Here is a 21,106-nt window from a genome sequence, read left to right as displayed (position 1 = left end):
GGGGGAGGGGGAGGAGGAGAGGGAAGGAGAGGAGGAGGAGGAGGAACAGAGGACAAGAGACCTTGGGACAGAGGTGGTACCACAGAGGGAGGACCAGGGCGCAGGGAGTAGAAGAGAAGGGAGGGAGGGGTGTCTTCCAGCAATGTAGCCCCCAGCAGTGTTCAGGGCAGGCAGGCTAAGGAGGGAAGACACGGGATAGGAAAAACCGAAAACAATCCTCAACGGAAACCATGAGAGAATGGTCTAGAACCAAATCCGAGAAAAGGCAAGCATGCAGATTTCCACAGACTTTTGAAGGCTGGTTCCCCAGCCTGTGGGCACGCCTGAGGCTGGGCAGACTGGGCAGGAAGGGCTGCCTTGCCCGAAAGCTCGGCTGGCTGTGCTGCCTGGGGCCGGCCAAGGGTGCAGGGGCAGAGGCAGGGGTGCAGGATGCAGGCAGGGGCCAGGCCACTTACACTTGACCTGCAGGATCTGGTCGCTGAGGTTGGCTTGGAGGTAGTAGGTGCTGTAGGGTGGGAGCACCAGCCCCAGGCTGGGGAGGAGGGGAAGGGAGAGCACAGGTCACTGATGAGGAGAAGTACGCCACACTCACCCTTCCTTTCCTAGGGCCTTGGAGCCAAAGAGGCTCAAGCTGTGGCGGCCACAATTCCCCTGCACAACTGCATATCCTAGGAATGAACACCTTGGAGACACCAGGGATCCTAAGCTCTCTTCTCCCCAAGCCATCCCAGAGGCTTTGAAACTACTAGTTCCAAAGTGACTCCCCAACCATACTGCCCACCTCAGCACCCACCTGCCCCACCATCTCCTGGCAGGACATGAATCCTATGAGAGCCAGGAAACAGTATGGACTGGTCCTGGGGTGTGAGAATGCTCCTGGCATTCCAGAATGGACCCCAGAGCCGCTGTATAGGGCACAGTGAAGACAGCCTATGCTGAGAGGGTCAAGACTGGCTCTGAGGCCACGGTGCGGATTGTGAGCAGAGCGTGATACCCAGGAGACCCTCCAGGTGGGGGTTAGGTGAACTGTCCTGTCCTCAGTCCTGTTCATCTAGGACATGCTGCTTGTCACACAGGGGCCAGGGGAGGCCCTGGAGAACCAAATGTCTCAGGGCAAACACATAGCAAGGATGGGGGGGTGCAAGAGGAGAGAAGCAACCGGGTTCAGATGTCGGGGTCACTCTCTCCCTTCGCTGTCTGCCCAGCTTGGCCCACTCACCTGTAGTTGGTACTCCTTATAGGCACCCAGGTGTAGTTCCGAATCACTTCATCTATGTACCTCTGGGAGAGGAGGCTGCATCAGGTTCTTGGGTGAGCGGGCAGGGGAGGGTGGGTAGGGATGGGTGTCCATTCCGATGCCCTTGTTCCCTGGTCTGTGCCTCCATACCTCATCCAGGGATTTGACCAAGGTTCTGATCTGCTTGTGGCCTTTGTCGCCGTCAATCATGCTGCGACGGATCTGCAAGGGCCAAAGGTGTGAACCCCCTGCTCCCGCGCCAGCCATTTTCTTGCGCCCCCCCCCCCCCGGCCCTGCCTTCAGCTCACCTCCTCCTTGTTCTCATCTTCCAGCTCTGCGTCCAGGAAGTCCAAGGTCACAGGCTCTCGGAAGTTGGTAGTCTACAGGAAGCCAGATAGGAAGTCAGGAGCTCTGGTCTTGGAGGGGCTCCCAGCCTTGGAGGGGGGGGGGCTACTCTCTTGGCTCACCTGGGGCTTGAGATTGGGATGTAGCAACACGTAGCCGTTCAGGTCGATGGCGAACACATAGCCATTGGCGCCGAGCTGTGGGGTACAGGTTGGGGGCTCAGAGGGCTGAGTGGGGATTTCTTAGACTCTGAGCTGCCCTCCATTCTGTTTCCCATACTGCTTGCCTTTACAGGCTGGGTGTCCCTCATACACCAGTCCGCGCCAAGGTTGACTAGCCCTGTAGGTAGGTGGGCATTCTCCATTTCCCATTTCCCACGGAGGAACCAGCCAGCCCAACCTCTGTATCTGCATGATGCTCACAGGCTATTGCTTTTGGGCCACTGTGTGGTTCCCTCGTATCCACTGCTTTCTCAAATGTTGCTTTCCTGTCCCCATTTTAGTGGTGGTGGACAGGAAGGAGAGACTCTTAGACTCCCACAGGCCTGGCAGAAGACCCGGAAGTGGCATCCAAGGACAAGTCTTTGCCTCTGAGTTTCTTACTGTATGTGGGGCCTCTCAGGCCAAGCAAAGGTTTCCATGGTTCAGGCTTGAGGTTGTCACACACATTTAGCACTTGTTCTTGCTTTCATAGTTGAGACCCAAGTTCTCTAAGCACAGGCTCTGAATAGCCAAACCGCCATGTCTGTCCCTTCCTTGGCTCCACTTTCTGCCTTCCACTCTCAGGCTCTTATTTGGAAGAGTCCTGCCCCACCCCGCCCTCACACCCTGCCAGCATACTTCTGGGCAGGGCTGAATCTGGCCTGCCACCTGTTGCTATAATTTGTTGTAAGCCTCAAGTGGGTTTTATGGCTTGATTTATTTATTGAGACAGGATCCCTCTGTGTAGCCCTGTTTGTCCTGGAATTCCCTCTGTAGACCAAGCTGGCCTCGAACTCAGAGATCTGTGTGCCTCTTTTTCCTGAGTGCTGAGGTTAAAGGAGTGCATCACCACTGCCCAGTGGGTTTTAAGATTGGGAACTGGAGAGGCGGCTTACAGTTAAGAGCACTAACTGCTCTCCCAGAGCACTGGGTTTGATTTCCAGCACCCATGCAACAGCTCATGGGCATCTGTAACTCTACTTCCAGGGATGCAGCATCTTCTTCTGGACTCCAGAGGTACCCGGCACAGAAAAACATCCAGGCAAAATATCCACACACATTGTATTTTTTGAAAAAAAAATCAAGAAATAATTATTTTGTGTTGTAAAAATGTTATGGAATTCAAATATCAATATCTACAAATAAAACTTTATGGGTCACCAGGCATGGTGGTATACACCTTTAATTCCAGTACCTGGGAGGCAGAAGTAGGCAGATCACTGTGAGTTTGAGGCCAGCCTGGTTTATGTAGTGAGTTCCAGGATAGTCAGAAGTATATAGAGAGACCCTGTCTCAAAAAACCAACCAACAAAAATGAAACAAATCTGCATGGGCCATTTATCAATGATCTGTGTGCAGCTGTGCTCACATGATAGTATTAGCGTGGAAAATGGATGTTTAGATCAGCAAGGCCTGAAACACTCACAGACTAGTCTTCCCGTGAAGCTTGCTGTCCCCAGCTTCAGACCAAACCCCTTGGGAAGTCTTTCTTGATTCTCTGAGTCAAAGGCCCCTGTGAAGGTCTTTCAGTCCCCAAGTCTCCCCTGCTGAGTCTGGCTTGTGTCATTATGGACAGCAAACCAGGGCAGAGGGGCAGGTGGACACTTACTGTGTAGTTGGGAGTCAGCCTTTTGATGTCATTCAAGGCCACATCGATGCCCATGACACCCAGGATCAGCTGGTTCTGGACACAAAGGAATGGGACAGTACACTAAAATGAGTCAACTCCGTAGTAGAACCCCCTGGCCCAGGCCTAAGGGCTAAGCTGCTGATACGGAGAGCTGCTTTGCCAAATCTGTAGCATGCCCTAACCCTCCTCCATCCCAAGACCTGCTCCAGGAATGCCAACTCCTCCCCAGATAACCTACTGGGCAACTTACCTTCTTTTCCCCAGGGCCATCCTGTGTCAGGTTGAAAACAGGGAGAGTTCCTGTTACCACCAACCCCAGCCCCTGAAGGGAGAGAAGGATGAGGTCTCCTGTGGCCAGTCCTGTCTCCATGGTGAATGTTCAGAGAAGGGGCCCAGACACAGGCCACCTGTCATTTTCTTTTACTTGGTCAACACCAATAAGGGGCCCCTTGAGGGTCTTGACTGTGTGGGGACATCCCTGGGGGAAGGCCACCAGTCCCCTTTCTTTGCCCAGAAGCCTTACCAGCGCATCTTCATACACGTTTGTCCATTGCACTTGCTTGGCGTCCTTGCCTGCCAGTACCATGGGCCTACCCAGCACATCTAGGTATTCCTGAGAGAGGAGAGGCACTAAATGTCCTTCCCAACTCACTCTTCTCTCATCTGCTGCCATGGACAACAGCAGCCACCAGGGGTCGCTATCGGCCCATGACTGGAAAGCACGCAAAGCACGCAGCCACAACCAGAGGGAAGCCAAGGCCTGGGAGGGGCCCGTCTCCTCCACAACCTCACCTGTGTGTTGATGCGGATGGCTCCGATGGAAGGGATCTCAAAATAGTAACCTGCAAAGGGAGGAGATGTGGGTTTGACTGGCACAGCAAGGCCCGCAGCACAGGGGGTAATGTCGCCTGGGTACACCTGCAACACTGTGTATTGTGACTCTCCCCCAACTGCTTTATGCTCCCTGCCACTGCCCTGGCACTGTGACCAACGCTACAGGAGAGGATAGATTGTAGGGGTCTAAAGAAGCAGCAGAGGTGGGAGTGGTTAACAGAGACGGGTGGAGGAAGGAGCCTCATCCGAGGACGTCAGAAACATGAGTTTTACCCAAACGCACAGAGATGGATTGATCAACAAACAGACATTAGCAGAAAGGCTGCAGACAGACAGACAGGGGACATACAGCCAGATGGGCAAGCAAGACAGCCCACCAAATAGACAAAGCACCGGACAAAGGGTATGTATGGAAGGACAGACACACAGTGTGTGAACAGACAGCTGGACACATGGATGGACAGCTAGCAGAAGGACACAGCAGGCAGAGGCTGAAACCCGATGAGGTACCTTTGTTAGTACAGGCCATCCACTGCAAGGGTGTGACGTCATAGTTATGCTGTCCTACGGAGAACGTGAACACGCGTACCTGCCAGGGGGGATGAGGTTATCACAATGGCCACCAGAGGATGGCCCTCTCCCATCCTGGACCCAGCTCACAGCAGCCACCCACCAGGGCTGAGGCTCACCGTCCGATTGGGCCAATTGTACTTTTCGAAGACATCCTGCACGCGATCCTCACCCCCATCCGTGAACATCATGATCATCTTATTGCAGTTAGCCCGAGTGATGTTGGACTAGTGAAGGATGAACAGAGTCAGGCAATCCTTGGTCTCTCACAGGTCCAGGGTGGGGCTTCCTCCCTCACGGCAGATGGTACTGTCTGTCTAAGCTGTCTGTTTACTATTAACAAGGCAATCCATCTTCATCTTCCCATGTCACTAAGCCTGGTCCCTCGCCCACCCCTGGCTACCCATTTGCCCACCCGTGGGGCTCACATTCTGTAGCTGGTCAAAGGCATACTCAAAGCCGGCCTTGTAGCCTGTGGTGCCCTTGGCCACCATGCCCTGCACAGCTTCCTTGAACACCTTCTTGTTACGCACATTGGCCTGCACCAGGTGTGTGAAGCAAGACACAGGCTGCGCCTTCTCGTTGAACTGTGGGGACAGTGGGGGGTGGTGAGTGGCTTCAGGATGGCCACACAGTGTATAGCTGTTGTACAGGGCTGATGGTTGTCATGGGAGCAGGTTGGATGGGGGTGAGTGGTACCCAGCCTGCCTGCCACCTTGCCACTCACTGAGGCCACGTTCACATAGTCATCATCAGAGAGCGTGTCTAGCATCTCACAGACGGATGTCTTCATCAGCTTCAGAGTCAGGCCGCTCACGCTGCCACTCCTGGAAACCGGGCACGGAGGGGGCGCATGCATGTGGGCTCTCAGGGTTTTCCCGCCCTTCCCTCATAAGGTGCCCAGGCAGCAGAGTCCAGTCCTAATCCATCCCACCAGCCTACAAGGCTCACTCACACATCCACAATGATGACCATGTCCTTGGGTGATGAGGCCCCCTGTATATACCTGCCAGTGAGAAGACTCAGTTAAGGACCGCACCTCTGGGACCTGCGGGGGTCTTCCTTCTTCCACCCACTTACTGATTCCTGTGTTTCTACTGACCACGCACTATGGGGGTTGGAGTGAGTCTGGGCACCGGGGAGACCATGCTCAATAAAAAAAGACATTTTTTTTTCTTGTGACATGAGTGATCTGGTTCCCTCATTAAGTAAACAAGAGGTGAGGGGGAAGGGCAGGTGATCCACAGGGACAGAAGGCTTTAGTGGCTTGTGTCCTCTGTCCTAGAGAGACTCCAGAGAGTCTGAGGGAGGGAAGATCATGGAGTAGTGTGAGAGAGGCAGAGCAGAGGGTCGGGGGTGTCCAGGGATCAAATGAGTAGGTGGGGCCGGCTGACCTGACTGAGGCTCTAGCTACCCCTGGAAGCACCCTCACTGGTCTGCTCTCAGTTCTGAGTGGGTGTGGGGGGGGGCTGGGTAGTGGACGACACGTGTGGGGGCAGAGGCAGCTGGGCGGCTTGCCTGGGCGATGGGATCCATTTTCCAGTGGCAGCGATGTGTGAAATGAAAATTGGATAGAGCTGGCTGCGCCCTGCTCGGAGGTCTGGATGGATATTGGGAGGGAGGGGAGCGGGCACAAGAGATGGGGAGCTGAGGGGGTGTCTCGCCTCCACCCCCCTTGCTCACTCACCAGGGTCGTCTTCTGACATCGTACAGGTCAATCTTCTTGGGGGCTCGCCATGGTGTGGCTGTGGAAAGAGGGGGTGAAGGGGCCCGGCCCGGCAGAAGGGTCTGACTGGAGCAGGCGGGAGTGATGGGGATTGACCTGGTTCATTGTACCCCATGGTCCTCAGGATGGGTAGGCTTGGAGATGGAGCAAGATGGGTGCTGGATGGGCCAGGGAGACAGTGGTGCCTACCTGGGTAATAGCGGGTGACTCCTGTGGCACTGCCAAAGACTTGCCACAACAGTGTAGGGTCTTGCCTACGGTTCTCAATGAAGACGTTCTCCAGGGCCTCTGTCCAGTTAAGCTCATTGAGGATGACAGTAGCTGTGGGGCAGGGCAGAAGGCTGGGGTTGGGAGGTTTGGGGTCGCCCCCTGCTAAACCCATCTCCATGGCCTCCCTTGCTTTCTGCCTGCCCAGGCTTTCTTTGATTTACCAGGATCTCATGTGGAGCCACACCAGCTCTTCTAGGGAGATTTTCTTGCTCTCCCTCCTCTAAATCATCAAAGAAATATCTCAGCCTACCCTCATCCAGGCCTCGGTGAGCAAGCAGAGCTGATGTGGTTTGTGGCCTGTGGAGAAGGGCCACCTGGGTGGCAGGGAGCTATGAGCTGGGCCCCCATCCAGCATGCTGCCTGGAGCCCGCAGCCGGCCCCCAGGGAGCTCACCCACTCAGCATGCACTCCAGGCCGCAGCCACAAGAAAGCAATTAAGGGCTCGCTGATGGGGCTGGAATTATTCAGCTATTAAGGTACCTGATAAGCTGGAAGCCACTCAGCTCCATGATTAATCAACTGGGGCCAGGAGCAGGCAGGGGCAGCAGTGGGGGCTGCAGAGGGGCAGGGATGGGGCCAGGATCCTCTTCTGACACAGGCACACACACTTGCACACACATGCGCACGTACATACAGCCTGCACCCATGGCAGGCATCGCTGCCTCTAATTTCTGTGCTTCCAGCCAAACGTAGGAGCCCCAGCCCCTTACGCCCAAACCCACCCACCTTAGCAACACAATTGCTACCATGGGCGAGGGGTACACAGGAGTTCTCATATGCTACCACCAGTTACCCACCCTCCTTAACCCTGTGGCTGCACGTGGGTGGCTCCTCCCTTCTGCCAGGCCTATCACCGACCAAGGCTGATCTCTACCTTGTTGACCAACCTGGATGGAATTCTTGTCCCATCACTCAGGGTGCCCCGAAGTCTACCTGGTGTGTGTGTGTGGCATGTTTTTATCTCTACACTGGATCAGGCCACTCTATCCTCCGTGATCCCTATCAGAGATCTCAAGTGACAGGCAGAGAAGGTTCTCTCAGGCCTTTGATTCCCTGAGAACAGATGAGCTGTGCCTGACAGCCTCTCAGGCCCTGCCGGTGCCCAGGGGCCTGCCAACCCTCGCCTGCCCCTCTGCCTTTGCTTTGTGTGCAGGCTGTGCTGTGTCTCTGCTATCTTGCTCCTTGAGCTTGGCTTTCATCCCTCTCTGTCTCTGTGGTTCTCCTTAACTGACCACAATATCAACATGAAACCTCTTTCTTCCATTGGCTCTGCCTATTGAACAGCGTGTTATGGTCCTGTTTCTGATTTAGAAGCCTAGTGAGTTGAACACTTTCTATTTTTCCTTTTAAGGAAAAAATGAAGAGTGGCACCCAAATGTTTCGCACAATGCCATGTGTCCTTGAGTCTGCATGGCATGCCTACCCATCCCTGGACCTCTTCCTAACTGAGAAACTTGGAAGTCCCTCAGGCTGCCAGCAGAGGGGTGACTCTTGCTGCAGGTGGATTGTCCCTACAGATATCTGCGACCACAAAGACATACCTGTATGACACACTGAAGCAAATACCCCCACATGCACACACGCCCATGCCACACCCATGAGCGCACCCTCAGATCACACTGAGTTGTGAAATGGGGACCATGCCCCCTCAGGCAGGCGATTACAGATTTAATTAAAAGTGACACAGTAAATAAAGAACATATAAAATGTAATTTGTGTGGGTAGCGAGGGGTGACTGGGGAGGGTGGTGTGGCTCCTGTTTTAATTAGCGTGCCTGCCTGTGATAGTGCCTCTCGACTGGCTCATGCAGGTGATCTGCTGGTATCCTGCTGGGGGCGGGGCTGGCTGACGTTGAGGTCGACAGGGGCTTCCTGGAAGACCCTAGGGTTCCCCCTTTTCCTGGAACCTATACAGTAGCTCTGACTCCTTTGCCCCCATTTCCCCAGCATCCCAGCTCACCATCCTCCACCTTCTCCAAACCCAGCAGATTCTGAGGCTGTCCTATAGGTAGGTGCTCACATGGTAATGTCAGAACCAGGGCCTTCAATCTACTGCCGGAGGAAATTCCTAAGGAACTGGAACAGTATATGGGGGAGATGCCCAGAGCCAAACACCAGATGAGGGGCCACAGCAGTAGACTGGAGCTATAATGACTCCTCTGTGCAAAGCTGTCCCACCCCTGGGACTTGGAATCTCAACCATATTTTCCTGGTCCCTCTTCACCACACTCTTGGCTATTGCAGAATAGAAACCATTTCCCATTCTTTCAGCTCTGGGCCATAGAGAGAAGTGGGCTAGTCAGGCCTGTGACTGTTGTCTACGGCAGCTGCCTTGCGGCCTTTAATCTCTGTGTCCACCTTATGCTGGCATTTCCCAGCCAGCCCCTCTTAACAGAGTCAGAGATGGTCAGGGGTGGCAAGGGGCTGTTCTGGGGGCATTCAGCCCAGCAGTGAGAGCAAGGGATGTATGTGTGCATGTATATGTGGGACATGTGTACACACAGGCTTAGACCATACCAGCAAAGAGGCTGTGTTTCAAGTTCTGCCAAGTGTGAAGACCTAAATGTGGGTAGGTCAGAGAACTGAACGTGTATGACCTTGGGTGCAGGGGACTGGCCAGAGGTAGGTGGCACTAGCTTTCTATCTCTGGGACCTGGAATGCGCAGGGAGTGAGCCCTGCCCCATGTGGGTGGAAAGGGCTCCTCCTTACACTTACAGCCTTTGTAGATGTCTGTGGGGATCTGCACAGCCGTGTATGAATAGTTGACTTTGTTCTTGAAGTTTGGGTCCTCGATGAAGTCCAGTCTTAAGGCGCTGGTCTTGGATCCCCTCTCCATATCTTCACTCTCAGGGTCATCCTGCAGAAAGCACCCCCACCCGTGTTAGGAAAATGGCGAGTGGGTTGGTTAGGCTTGCAGGTGAGGACAGGGAGGGCCAGAGTCCAGAAGACAGGGTCATCTTAAGGGCAGAGGTTATTGTAGAGACAAGAGACAGATGGAGAGACACAGGAGAACATGGGTACAGCATATGGACCCCTTACCCAGAAGGCTTCCCTGGGTGAATTTGCCTGCCTTTGCCCATCCATTTGCCAAATCTCAGCTAAAACCCAAACCAAAATGACCCCTTCTCTACATCCTTGAAAGGCAACTGTCAGTGAAGGAGGCAAACAGGAGAGCCAGTTAGGAGTGGGCTGCAGACTTCTGCTTCCAAGGACACGCCTTGTGCAATTACAGCGAAGCCTCAGCAGGCAGCTTTGCACCCCCATACTCCCCGCTGAGTACCACCCTTCCCCCCCACACTGTATACAGGCTCCTTTAGTACCAGACAGTCCTAGCCCCATTTGGGGAACCATCTCCCATAGCAGGGTAGCTCTAGAGATGAGTGGGGGCTGGTACAGAGGCCTAGTGACCTACAGAGGGAGGGTCTATCATGCCCGCTAGCAGCAGGACTATAAAGGCCCCCGTTGATTTTCTAAAACAAGCTGCAGCTGCCTGACAGGTGCCAATTATGGTATCTCTCGGCCAGGCAGGCTGGGCATGCGCTGTGCAGCCCCCCAACCCCCAGCCGCCTACTACCACAGGCTGGCAGGAGTGGCGCCGTGGCTACAGAGATGATGCTGCCGCCCATGGGGGAACAGGCTCCAGTGCAGGTGTGCAAGCAAGGCAGGAAGATGCTGGAGAAAGTACAGGAGAAGAAGAAAAAGCCAGACAGGGAGGCAAGGGAGACGTGTGGAATGCTCCACACACTCCCAAACCCTGTTTCCCCACCCAAGACCCTTTTGAGTAAGCTCAGCGCAGGCTCCATTCATCCTCTTCCCAATGGGTCTCAAGGGTTGCTCCTCCTTGGCTCCCTGAAGCCCAGACTTCTCCCTCCTAGTGCATTTCAACCTCCTGGTTACTGCCCAGGTCATTTCCACCAGGCCACATCCTAGGACACATCCTGAAGTGGCCCGAGTCTGTCCCCTACCCATCTTTCAGGGATGGTTTTGGACATCAACATTCAAGCTGTCTATTGTCCTTCCTGCCCTTCACCGGGCACGCCCACCTCCTGCCCGCTTTGGAAAGCCCCTGGAATGTCCTTAGGTGCTGGGTAAAGCCAGGGTAGGCAGCTGCTGAGCATATGGGCTGGAGTAGGGAGCCAGCGGTCTGGGAGGCGTAAGCCACGTATGCTCCACTCAGAGGGAGAGGCGTGGGAGAAGAAAGCCCCCCCAAATGTCAGCGGCAGATGAAGGGCACTGAAAAATTTAATCTCCCAACTTTCCCAACTAATGTGACATTTGGATTCCATTCTGATAAGCCTTCAGCCTGCGAACTTTCTCCTTCTCTTCCCCCCACCCCCACCTTCTGGCTGGCAATTTAAAAGTAAATGGTCTAGAAAGATCTCTAACTGTACCTCTGGCAAAGATTAAAACCAAACTAAACAAAACAACACAACACACTAAGCAGGGGACTTGGTGTGTGTGTGTGTGTGTGTGTGTGTGTGTGTGTGTGTGTGTGCGTGCGCTGTTATTTATATTAGGCTTGGAGCTTCTGGCCTCACTGACCCTAGCCCAGGCCTGACTAGAGCAGTGCTTCCCTACTGGGTAGTTCAATCCCCCTGCAGGGCTGGGAGGCAGAGTGGGAGGCGTTTGGAGCCAGGGTTGGGGTCCTGGATAGAGTTGGGGGCTGCTGGAGGCAGGAAGCTGTGTCCTGGTCAGGATTTGGGTACAAGGCTGTCCAGGGGGGCTCTCAGTGTTAGCGGAACCCAGGAGTTCAGTGTGGTGGGCAACTGTAGTCTCCTGGTTTATATTTAATGTACTGATTGCTAAAATTACAGCCCGCTGCCGAGGGGGGTAAGGAATTAGATTCAGGGTCTAATTAAAGGTTCGCTCTTCATTTGAATTTCAGATTCCAGCTTTAATTTTAGCAACTTCTCCGGGAGCCACGGAGCTCAGCCAAGGGGAAATGCACCTGCTTGAGCCCACCCCCTCCTTCTCAGGCCCCCCGCCTTCCCTAAGGCTTCCTAGGCTAACCTAGCATGATGGCCTCCCACCCAGGTATCCTTTCCAGCCTTCCCACCCCTTGTGTCACAGGCTACCTCTGTATAGGCCAGGAAAGCCTCCAGGCCTCCAGGCCAGAAAAGGAAATGCTGGACCTTGGGTTTTCTGTATCAGCAAACAGAAATCAGTACTAGACACTATACCACTGCACCCACGCTGTTTACAGTTAGGTTCAACCACTGTGCTTTGGAGTCAGACACTGATAAGTTCACAGAACACTAGCTACTCCCAAGTGCTCGAACCCAGGGACACTGTTGGTGTCCTCTGTGGCTCTTTGTCACCCCCTAGTCATTCTTGCTGAGCCCTCTCATGATGGGGACCTCACCACCTTCCAAGCTAACCCAAGCAGACCTGAGGTCATGGGATATGGAAATAAAATGGTTTAGGTCCAGTGTTGCCGCTTCTGGGAGATTATCATGGTTCGAGCTGAGCCCCATCTGAAAACAGATGCAGGAACTGGGCTACCTCTCTCTGTGTCTGAAGCCACCAAGAGATGTGGGGCCAAGCAATGATAGTGAGGCCAGGCCATGGGTCCTCTACATAGCTTGATGCAAAGTTCCCCAAATCACAAGGAAAGGAGCCTCTACTGTCCTGGGCCAGGGCTTAGATGTCACCATGTCTCACTCCTATGTACCTACCCCCAGGAGGTCCTGGAGTCTATTTCTTTCTCCCCTCTACTCCCATGGTGCCCAGAGAGCCCCTCATACTGGGATGGAACCACCCTGATATCCAACACTCTACCACCCTGCCCAGAGAGGGAGATACAGCTTGCTCTACATGGTGCAGGGGGAGCTTAGCTTATAATGGTGATGAAGACAAGGCCCTGGAGGGTCAAGGATCTCTAGGGAGTTGTGGACAAGGAGAGGCTGACCAAGCATGACACTGAATGGTTGAGTTCAGAAAGGTGAGCATGGATCCCTAACACCCACTTCACAGCTGAGACTGTGAAGGACAAGGCATAGCTCTGGCTGCTCCCCATCCTCTATGGCGAAGGTGGGGACACTTACCAGTTCAGCATCAGCCTTGGCATCGTAGTACATGATGTCTTCCTCCTGGTGATGAGAGAGAAGCTTTAGTGTTCATAGCTCAGGGGCTCCCAAGACACAGCCTGGACCCTCAGGTCCGCCAAGTCTTAGAACAGTTTTGCTTCCTCTAGGACTGATTCAGTCTGTCCCTCCCCACAAAGCCACCCCCAGGAAAAGTGGGGTGAGTCAGTACAGCTGGTACCCTGCCCCCGCAACCCCAAGGCCTAGCTTCAGGTCCTCCCCACTCTCTGGAAGGATGTTACATTCCAGGGTCCCCTGACACAGAGTACCAGAGCCTTGCCCTGCGGGCCCATTGTGGGCAGGGTCAGAGCCAGCCTGGCTGCTGAGGGGGCTGTGGCTGAGGCAGGACCAGGGAGTGAGGAAGATAGGAAATCAGAACAGAGCCTGGGCGACAGCGAAATAATGACTTCACACTGCATCTTCCAATTTCTTCTATTAAAAAGCCTGCTCATTACGAGCATGTACTTATTAATTATCTGTGATTTGTTGTGAAATGCAAAGGGGTTTACACAACAGGAGCGGGAATAAACAAAGCTGGGCCCGTATGCCTGCCTGTGGCCCTCACTCACATGTGCCTGCCTGCCCATCCTGGCCCGGGCCTGCCAGCCTGCCGCCTGGGTTCTTGGCCATCTGCACGTCATAATCACCCGTCGCCCCGGGGACCCGTAACACAAACGGGCTAATTTCATGTTTAATGATCTTTAATCAGAACCGAGTGCAGCTGATAGAGGCCGCCAGAAGGTGAGCCTTGTGTCAGTGAGTGCCACTCGCCCAGAAGGGGCCGTCCCACTTTGCCCTGGTGGGCTCTAGGGCCAGGGCCACTGTCCAAGTCACTCCCCAGGTGCTCCTCAGCCATTTTTCATAGTACAAGATCCTTCAGTGTTGCCCCAGGGGTTCCTTACACAGCTGGGGCTTTTCTTTGTAGCCTGATCTGTTCCCTAGGACCTGCCTACAAAGCAGCCTGCATAGAGCCAGCACTCACTCCATGAGGGGTGGAAGCCATGTAGGCTACCCTGCCCATCCGAGGCCTAGCTAGAGCACATTGTGTGACTTTAGGGTTGCACCACTTTCTCTCTGAGCCTCCTTATGCCTCCAAGGGAGGGTTTGGCCAGATGCCAGGTCTGTGGCCAATAGTTTTAGTTGGTCAGTATTTGAGAATGTTTGAGGTGATAGTCTCAGGATGTCTTTTTCAGGGGTTCCCCGGTTATGGACAAGTGATTGGCTGGACACAGACTTAAGCATTCTGGATTAGCGACTGAATGCCTGGCACAAGGCTGACATCTCAAGAGGTGTCTAATATGTGTGGCTCTTCTGGTGACTCTAATATATGCCTTGAGGAGACACGAGGGCAGGGACAAAGAAGAAGGTTTTATACCCAGGATTTGACCTGCCCTTCCAACTCATTTCCAGCCTCATCCAGACTTGCCACCCACCCACCCATCTAGGAAGACAGGCCCGGGTAGGGGGCTGGGGCAGAGCCCAGGCTCCAGGGGGCTCAGCCTTTCCCTATGTCTGGCTCACACAGAAGCACGTAATGAAAGCTGACATTACATCAAACACAATAAGGAGTTTCGGTTGATGAAGATCATTCCTGAACACACAAACCCATTAAACCGAGGGGGAAAAATATCAATTCAACACACTCGCAGGCGAAAAGAAAATGTGATTTGTTATCTAAAAGGGGGTTATAAACACGGCTCCGATGCTCTTTCCCGCCGTAATGAAAACAGGCGGGCGCAGTGGGAGGACTGCAGATTACGACCTGGGGCTTCACTTGCCAACTTTTGCGGCAAAGCTCCTGCAAGGACGGGAAAGGGCGTGGGTGGGGGCTGGCCATTGTCAGGCTGTGAGAGGGGGTCCATCTGTACCCTAGTCATCCTGAGGGTGTCTTGGCGCTCACTTGGGCCGTCTCTTCAGCAGTTCCCAGGATTCTGTTTATTTTTTTTTCTGCTGTTTTACAGTCTCAGTGGAAGATATAAGGTTGTTGGCATAAGAGATAAAGGGAAATAGCATGCAGGATTGTCAGGTTCCTGTAGACCATGGGTGGGGCCCAAGGTATCTGCAGTCTTCCTGCCCCTTGCCAAGACCACATGTGAAAACACACAGCACACACAGCTGTGATTTCTATTTGTGATGCGATGTGAGAGCGGCGGGTTGAGCCATCCCAGTGTGTGGGAGCAGGTCTCTGGGAAGGAAGGCTTGCATCTGCTTTTACCTGAGCTGCACCAGAATGTTGGCTTTTGTGACTCATGTCCTGATAGTCTACAAGGAGGTAGACTATCTACTGAGCGAGCACGGGGCTCTTGAAGAAGGGTCTGTGATTCAAGTTTTGATAAGCGCTGATCAGCGCTGAGTAAGCTGGGTGTGGTGGCCCTTTAGTCCCTGCACTTGGGAGGCAGAGGTAGGTGGCTCTCTCTGAATCTGAGGCCATCCTGGTCTACAGAGTGAGTTCCATGGTAGGCAGAGCTTACATAGTGAGACCCTGTCTCAAGACGAAATAAAAACAAAAACACAAACCGAAAGCACCATCCAGATAGATTTGCCCCAGTAGGCCCATGATGATTTTCAGGACCCACCCCTACGTTCTCGATAAGGCAAGGTAAGAAGAACATGCAGCTTCAGTGAGCTTTGCATCCAGGGGTCCGTCACCCACCATACAATTTACAATCAGAAAGAGGACAGAGGACATCAGAGCTGGAGGCCAGCCCCACAGCCCACATGAAGGGCTGAGAGAAAGGACCCTTGGATGATGTGACATAGGTGACATCAGTGTTGAAAGCATGTCCTGGTGGCTTTATCTGTTCCTTCCTTTCAGGGTTTATTTTTGCTTAAGCTTGGCCAAAGGTGGGTAAATGGCCTCCCTAACTCCCACACACGACCCCCACCAGGAACCTGTATACATAAGCGGCTGGTGAGGGTAGGTCTCAGTGTGTACGCATGGGAATGCATGGCACATTGGCTTCTTAGTAGGAGCCGAGCCTGAGAGGACATGAAGCCTGTTTGAAGCTGTGGAGCAGGAGGGTGAGGAAGAGCCCGGGATGCGTGGGATGGAGGGCTGTCATCTAGATTTGGCATCTTGCAAGGCAGCTGCCAAGGCTGCCCAGACATGACTGTCACCTGCCCACCAGCCCCCTGTGCGGAGCCCAGGCAGGCACCCAGCCACCTCAGTGAGGTCGTGTGGCCTTCCTGTCCAGACCCACTGCCAGCTCATCTTGACCAAAAAGGATTTTTTTTTCCTGAGAGCCGTCTGTTGCTGGCTTGACAGAGACAGGTGGTGAGCCCTATGACTGGGTTGGACCCTCGGGCCAGGGGGGCCACCTGTCTTGTCCAGCTGGCTCTTCAGGCCTTAGTCCTGACTTCACAGGTCTCCCTCTAAATTCTGTAGCTAGGGTTACCTTCCCCATCAGACAGGAAGGGCCACTACTGCCACCAGACTCCAAGGTCTCCTACTGTAGGTTGGGGCTCAGGGCTGTCTTCTCTTCCCTCTCTCCCCAACCCATGCCCTGGCCCAGATCCTCTTTGGTGGCGGCCTAGGTGGCAAACAATGTTGGCTCAGTGTGATGTTGGCACCGGGCACCGTCCAGCAGGTGGCCCATCTTCATCTACTGTTAAGTGTTATGGGTACCAGACCACCTGCTGCCCGTCTGTGTAGAGCCACGGGAGGTGCTGCCTGTAAATCAGGCCATGGTCTCTCTAATATTCCCAACTCTAGTCTGTGGCTACTAGATCCCTGGCCCTGCCAGGATCAAATGAGTATGGTCATAGCCTAGAATCAGAGAGTATTTTATTCCCTCCCCCCACCATTTATTGGCCCCTTGATGGTATCACAGCTCTGATCCAGTGGATTCAAGGATTCCCTAGGTCCCTGGCTGGTTGTCATAGGGATATATGTGTGTATATACAAGTATACCACAATTTTCTGTTCCCTGCTCTGTACTGTCCACACTGGGTGATACACACCTTACTAACCATGCAGTGATTTCCTGTCTAGCTCCGTGAGCCCAGCACTCTGTGCCCACAACTACTGGATAATATGTCCCCCATTCAGAAGTAAGAAGACCATTCCTGGTCACTTTGCCACCAGAGCACAGGACTGGGTACAAGGTCAGGTGATAGATGGCACTGACACAGGTCTGGCTGCCCCTGATCTGAAGGAGTCATGAGTGAGACAGACAAATGGGACACTTGCCTGGGTATGTCTATGACATAGAGGCCCAGAAGAAGGTGCTGTGAGCAGTGTGTGTGTGTGTGTGTGTGTGTGTGTGTGTGTGTGTGTGTGTGAGACAGCCCTGAGGCTGTGGCTGGGAAGGGGAATCCTGGGCTTTGCCTTATGAATTGGGAGACGAGAATGTTCCCAGGAGAAGGCTGGGCCTGGGGAAGGACCTGAGCTTGAGGCTGGGATTGCGACACGGGTCAGTTGTCTCTCCTGAACATGGAGGACGAATGTGACTCCTCGTTGTTCACCTTCTCAAGGTCATTGGATTTCAGGGTGGGTTTTATGTTTGCAAGGGACAAACCACATCCTTTCCCCAGCCACGGCTGCTGCATGGCCTGTCATGGACAGCCCCTGCCAGCTCTTCCTAGCAGGGCTAGCTGGCAGGTGGGCTAATGGGCCACCATTAGCACTAATGCCTTTCAGTCTGGCAGTCACAGCAGCAGCAGATCTTCATGGGAACAGCAGTGACCTTGCAGTCTGGAAGAAACAGGTGACCACAGGCCCTACACCTGGGGATCTCAGGCATGCGCACTGGTGGGCTGATCAGCACAGGGAAGGGGACTGGGCAAAGAAAGCCCTGTTCTCTCTGTGGCCAGTGCAGCCTGTGGCCACAACCACATCTGTAGCAGCTCAGGCTAAGCAGGAGGGTGGTTAGCCAGAGACCATTTCTGTGTCAGCCCAGGGCAGTTACAAGCAAGGCAGGCACGGACAGAGATGTTCCATAAATCACTGGCTTGGCACCCATGCGGCCTGGTGAGCACCCCTCAGAGGCCTTACTAAGCTGATAGGTAGCACCAACATCAGCTGGCCAATGGGGAAAAGGAGCCCTGCTTGTAGCCTGTAAAACTGTGATGCAGTGATATAGAAGTAGGTCCTTGAGCAGCATCTTTCAGTGCCTTTGTGTCCCCCTAAGCTCCAGCAGTCTCTCAGGGATCCCCAATGCCCACCCTAGCCCAGAATAAATGGGTCTATTGAGATTCATGGACCAGGGGCCAGGCAGGACAGCACTGGGAAATACAGGCTTGTTTGTTTGTTTGTTTGTTTGTTTGTTTAAGAACCTGGAGGAGGAACAGGTTTTGTGCTGTGGTGGCCTCTTTGTCTCCCTCTCTGGGGCTTGGACTGGGAGGGAATGAAAACCAAAGGGAGGGTGGGACCTGAGTATATTTCTCAACTTCTGCCCTGCTCCACAGGCCTGCTCATAGGAGAAAACAAGCTGATGAAGAGAGAAAAATGAGGAGACTGTCGGGAAGTTGAGGGTACACTCAGGACAGAGTGAATGACGAGCTGAGACAAGACCATAGCTGAAGGCCACCATGCTAGGAGCATGAAGGAATCCAGGCGGAGATCGGGAGAAACTGAGGCCCAGGGACAGGAAGGGGTCTCGGGAGAGGCCCTCAGGGTGGTGGAGCACAAGAGGAGGAGCTGAGAAACCAGGCCACGGAAGGATGCAGGAGTGGGCAGATGGGTGGCCTAAGTGTAGTGGGGTGGGGCAGGGGAGCTGTGAAGTGGGGTTGTCTGGGTGTGGCAGCATGGATCTGAGCCTCTGTCGACCTATCTATCAACTTGACTGTCTGTCTATCTACCTACCTACCTACCTGTCTACCTATCTATCTACCTGCCTACCTGTCTGTCTGTCTGTTTATATACCTACCTACCTACCTACCTATCTACCTTTCTTTCTCTCTCTTTTTTGTCTTTGCTTTTGAATTAGGGTTATTTTGTGTAGCACTGGCTGTCTTGGAACTTGCTCTGTAGACCAGGCTGGTATTGAACTCAGAGATTTGCCTTCCCAAGTGCTGGGATTAAAGGTATGCACCACTCCCAAATGGCATCTTCTTTCTTTCTCTCTTTTCAAAATAAGATTTATTTATTTATTTATTTATTTATTTATTATGTATATAGCATTCTGCTTGTGTGTATGCCTGCAGGCTAGAAGAAGGCACCAGATCTTATTATAGATGGTCATGAGCCACCATGTGGTTGCTGGGAATTGAACTCAGGACCTCTGGGAGTGCAGCCAGTGCTCTTAACCACTGAGCCATCTCTCTAACCCCCATCTCTTTTTACTTTTTAATTTCAAATGTATGAGTGTTTGGCCTGCATGTATGTCTGTGTACCATATGCATGGCTGATGCCCATAGAGGCCAGAAGAAGACATTGGATCTTCTAGAACTGGAGTTAGAGACAGTTGTTAGCAGCTGTGTTCTGAGAATTGAACCTGGATCCTCTGGAAAAGTAGCCAGAGCTCTTCTGGAGAGCGTGCACATGTGTGCATGTATGTTTAGTGTATGTATTTGTGTTTGCATGTATGTGTATGTTTCTGCATTTGTGTGCGTATTTGTATTTGTGTGTGCAGGTATGTTTCTGTGTTTGTGTGCATGTTTGTATTTGTGTGTGCATGTGTTTCCGTGTTTGTGTGTGTGTAGTACTCGTGCTGTGAGGCAGATGTAGAGGTCAGAGGACAACTGTGTGGAGTCAGCTCTCCCTTTCTACTCTAATGTGGGTTTTTGGTATCACAGAGCTTGCAAGTGCCTTTACCCACTGAGGCATCTCTCTACCCACCCATTCCCATTTTTAAGACAAGGGTCTGGCCTTGAACTTGCTATGCAGCTGAGGCTGGCTCATTATCCTCCTGCTTCCATTTCCTGAGAGCTGACACTACAGGCTTCCACAACCATGGCTGAGGAGGGACAGGACTACGATGGAGTGGGGAAAGAAAAGGGTTTCTCCTGGTCTTAGGGAGTTCAGTTAGTTTAGGGGGCGGGAGTCACTGACTTTTACTTCTTCATTGAAAAGATCATCTTGGGTTAGGGGTACAGTTCATTTGTAGAGTGTTTGTCCAGCATGCTCAAGATTCCAGTTTCTGTGAAAGAGTGAAATGGAGAAGGAAGGAGAAATAAATTAGCTGTTCTTTCCAACTCCATGCACCTCATGAGCTCCTTGCACCTAACCTGTGGTGAAAGAAGCTACTCCGAAGGCAAGGCAAAGGCAGGGGAGGGCAGTCTGGGGAGGCAGAGCGGGAGGAGCAGGGTTAGGGGGCTGGGTCACGGACAGGAATGCTTGGGAACTGATAGCAGCTATAAATCTCCATTGCCAATAGGTGAATAGGCAACCTCAGCAAGTAGAGCCAACAACCCCATCGACTTTCTGGGGCACGTAGATCTAGACCAGCTTGGCTCAGAGCCAGAAGGAGCAAGGTATGTCTCACCTCCATCCTGTATATTGTCATTAGAGCCTGGGGCAACTCTTGGTGCCTCCCTCAGCTTCTCCTCTAGCAAGGGGACTACTGGGAGCCACCACCCAGACCCATGGAGCCCATTCATTGGTGTGGTTACTGAGGGCATCATGGCCCCTGGTTTCAGGAATTGGCTGGTGTGGATGCTATGTTTTGCTTGACCCTCTGGGCCCTACACCCTGTGCCCTGCACTTGGCTCCAAGATGTTTGAACCTTTGGGATTTTCATTGTGAAAGAAAAGGCTTTGTGACTTTGGCAGGTCAGTCCCTGGGGCCCAGCTAGAGGACATGCTAGGGAGACAGACTGCTGTTCACAATCAGGGAGGACACAGACAATGCTCTGTCCCAGGGACTCTTTTAGATCAGGGCATTAACATTCCAGACGAGTCCTGGTGTCAAGAGGCACCTATGACCCTGGGACTCTCTAAGACTCATGGTATCTTCTTGGGGAATGGCCATTCTAGCAAAGCTTTTCTACTCAAGAGCCACCCCAAGCCACTACTCTGGGCTTATTGCAGTCCCCAACACTGAGGGGGCTGGGGTTGGACAAAGGATTCTGTACTCCATCAGTGCCTCTCCAGAGTGACTGTGCAGCACACATTGCTTCCTCTGCACGCCATCCTAGCTAAGGTGTCACGCCTTGGCTGGGATGTGGTGCTTTTTTTTTTTTTTTTTTTTTTTTTTTTTTTTTTTTTTTTTTTTTTTTTTTTTTTTTTGTTTCTTTATTCACACATGCCACAGTGCATGTATGGAGGTCAAAG

The 21,106-nt window shown here is 53.0% G+C and overlaps 1 protein-coding gene across 2 annotated transcripts in view; it reads right to left on the bottom strand.

Annotated features, from left to right (window-relative positions):
• Window positions 1-21,106, bottom strand: part of Cacna2d2 (calcium voltage-gated channel auxiliary subunit alpha2delta 2) — a 130,555-nt gene that overhangs the window by 10,958 nt on the left and 98,491 nt on the right. For both annotated transcript variants that reach the window (XM_021171426.2, XM_021171427.2), the window contains exons 5-22: window positions 12,857-12,901; window positions 9,528-9,669; window positions 6,732-6,863; window positions 6,504-6,561; window positions 5,772-5,822; window positions 5,544-5,643; window positions 5,245-5,403; window positions 4,936-5,043; window positions 4,757-4,835; window positions 4,205-4,254; window positions 3,936-4,025; window positions 3,663-3,734; window positions 3,392-3,466; window positions 1,705-1,779; window positions 1,546-1,617; window positions 1,388-1,459; window positions 1,220-1,281; window positions 456-532 (exon numbers count right to left, since the gene is read on the bottom strand). In XM_021171426.2, coding sequence (XP_021027085.1) covers window positions 456-532; window positions 1,220-1,281; window positions 1,388-1,459; window positions 1,546-1,617; window positions 1,705-1,779; window positions 3,392-3,466; window positions 3,663-3,734; window positions 3,936-4,025; window positions 4,205-4,254; window positions 4,757-4,835; window positions 4,936-5,043; window positions 5,245-5,403; window positions 5,544-5,643; window positions 5,772-5,822; window positions 6,504-6,561; window positions 6,732-6,863; window positions 9,528-9,669; window positions 12,857-12,901 — 1,519 coding nt within the window. The remainder of the gene's footprint in view (window positions 1-455; window positions 533-1,219; window positions 1,282-1,387; window positions 1,460-1,545; window positions 1,618-1,704; window positions 1,780-3,391; window positions 3,467-3,662; window positions 3,735-3,935; window positions 4,026-4,204; window positions 4,255-4,756; window positions 4,836-4,935; window positions 5,044-5,244; window positions 5,404-5,543; window positions 5,644-5,771; window positions 5,823-6,503; window positions 6,562-6,731; window positions 6,864-9,527; window positions 9,670-12,856; window positions 12,902-21,106) is intronic.

The sequence above is a fragment of the Mus caroli genome, chromosome 9, assembly GCF_900094665.2.
Source record: "Mus caroli chromosome 9, CAROLI_EIJ_v1.1, whole genome shotgun sequence".
Taxonomy (NCBI): domain Eukaryota; kingdom Metazoa; phylum Chordata; class Mammalia; order Rodentia; family Muridae; genus Mus; species Mus caroli.
The sequence above is the reverse complement of the archived record's forward strand: the minus strand, read 5'-3'. Positions and strand labels throughout refer to the sequence as shown.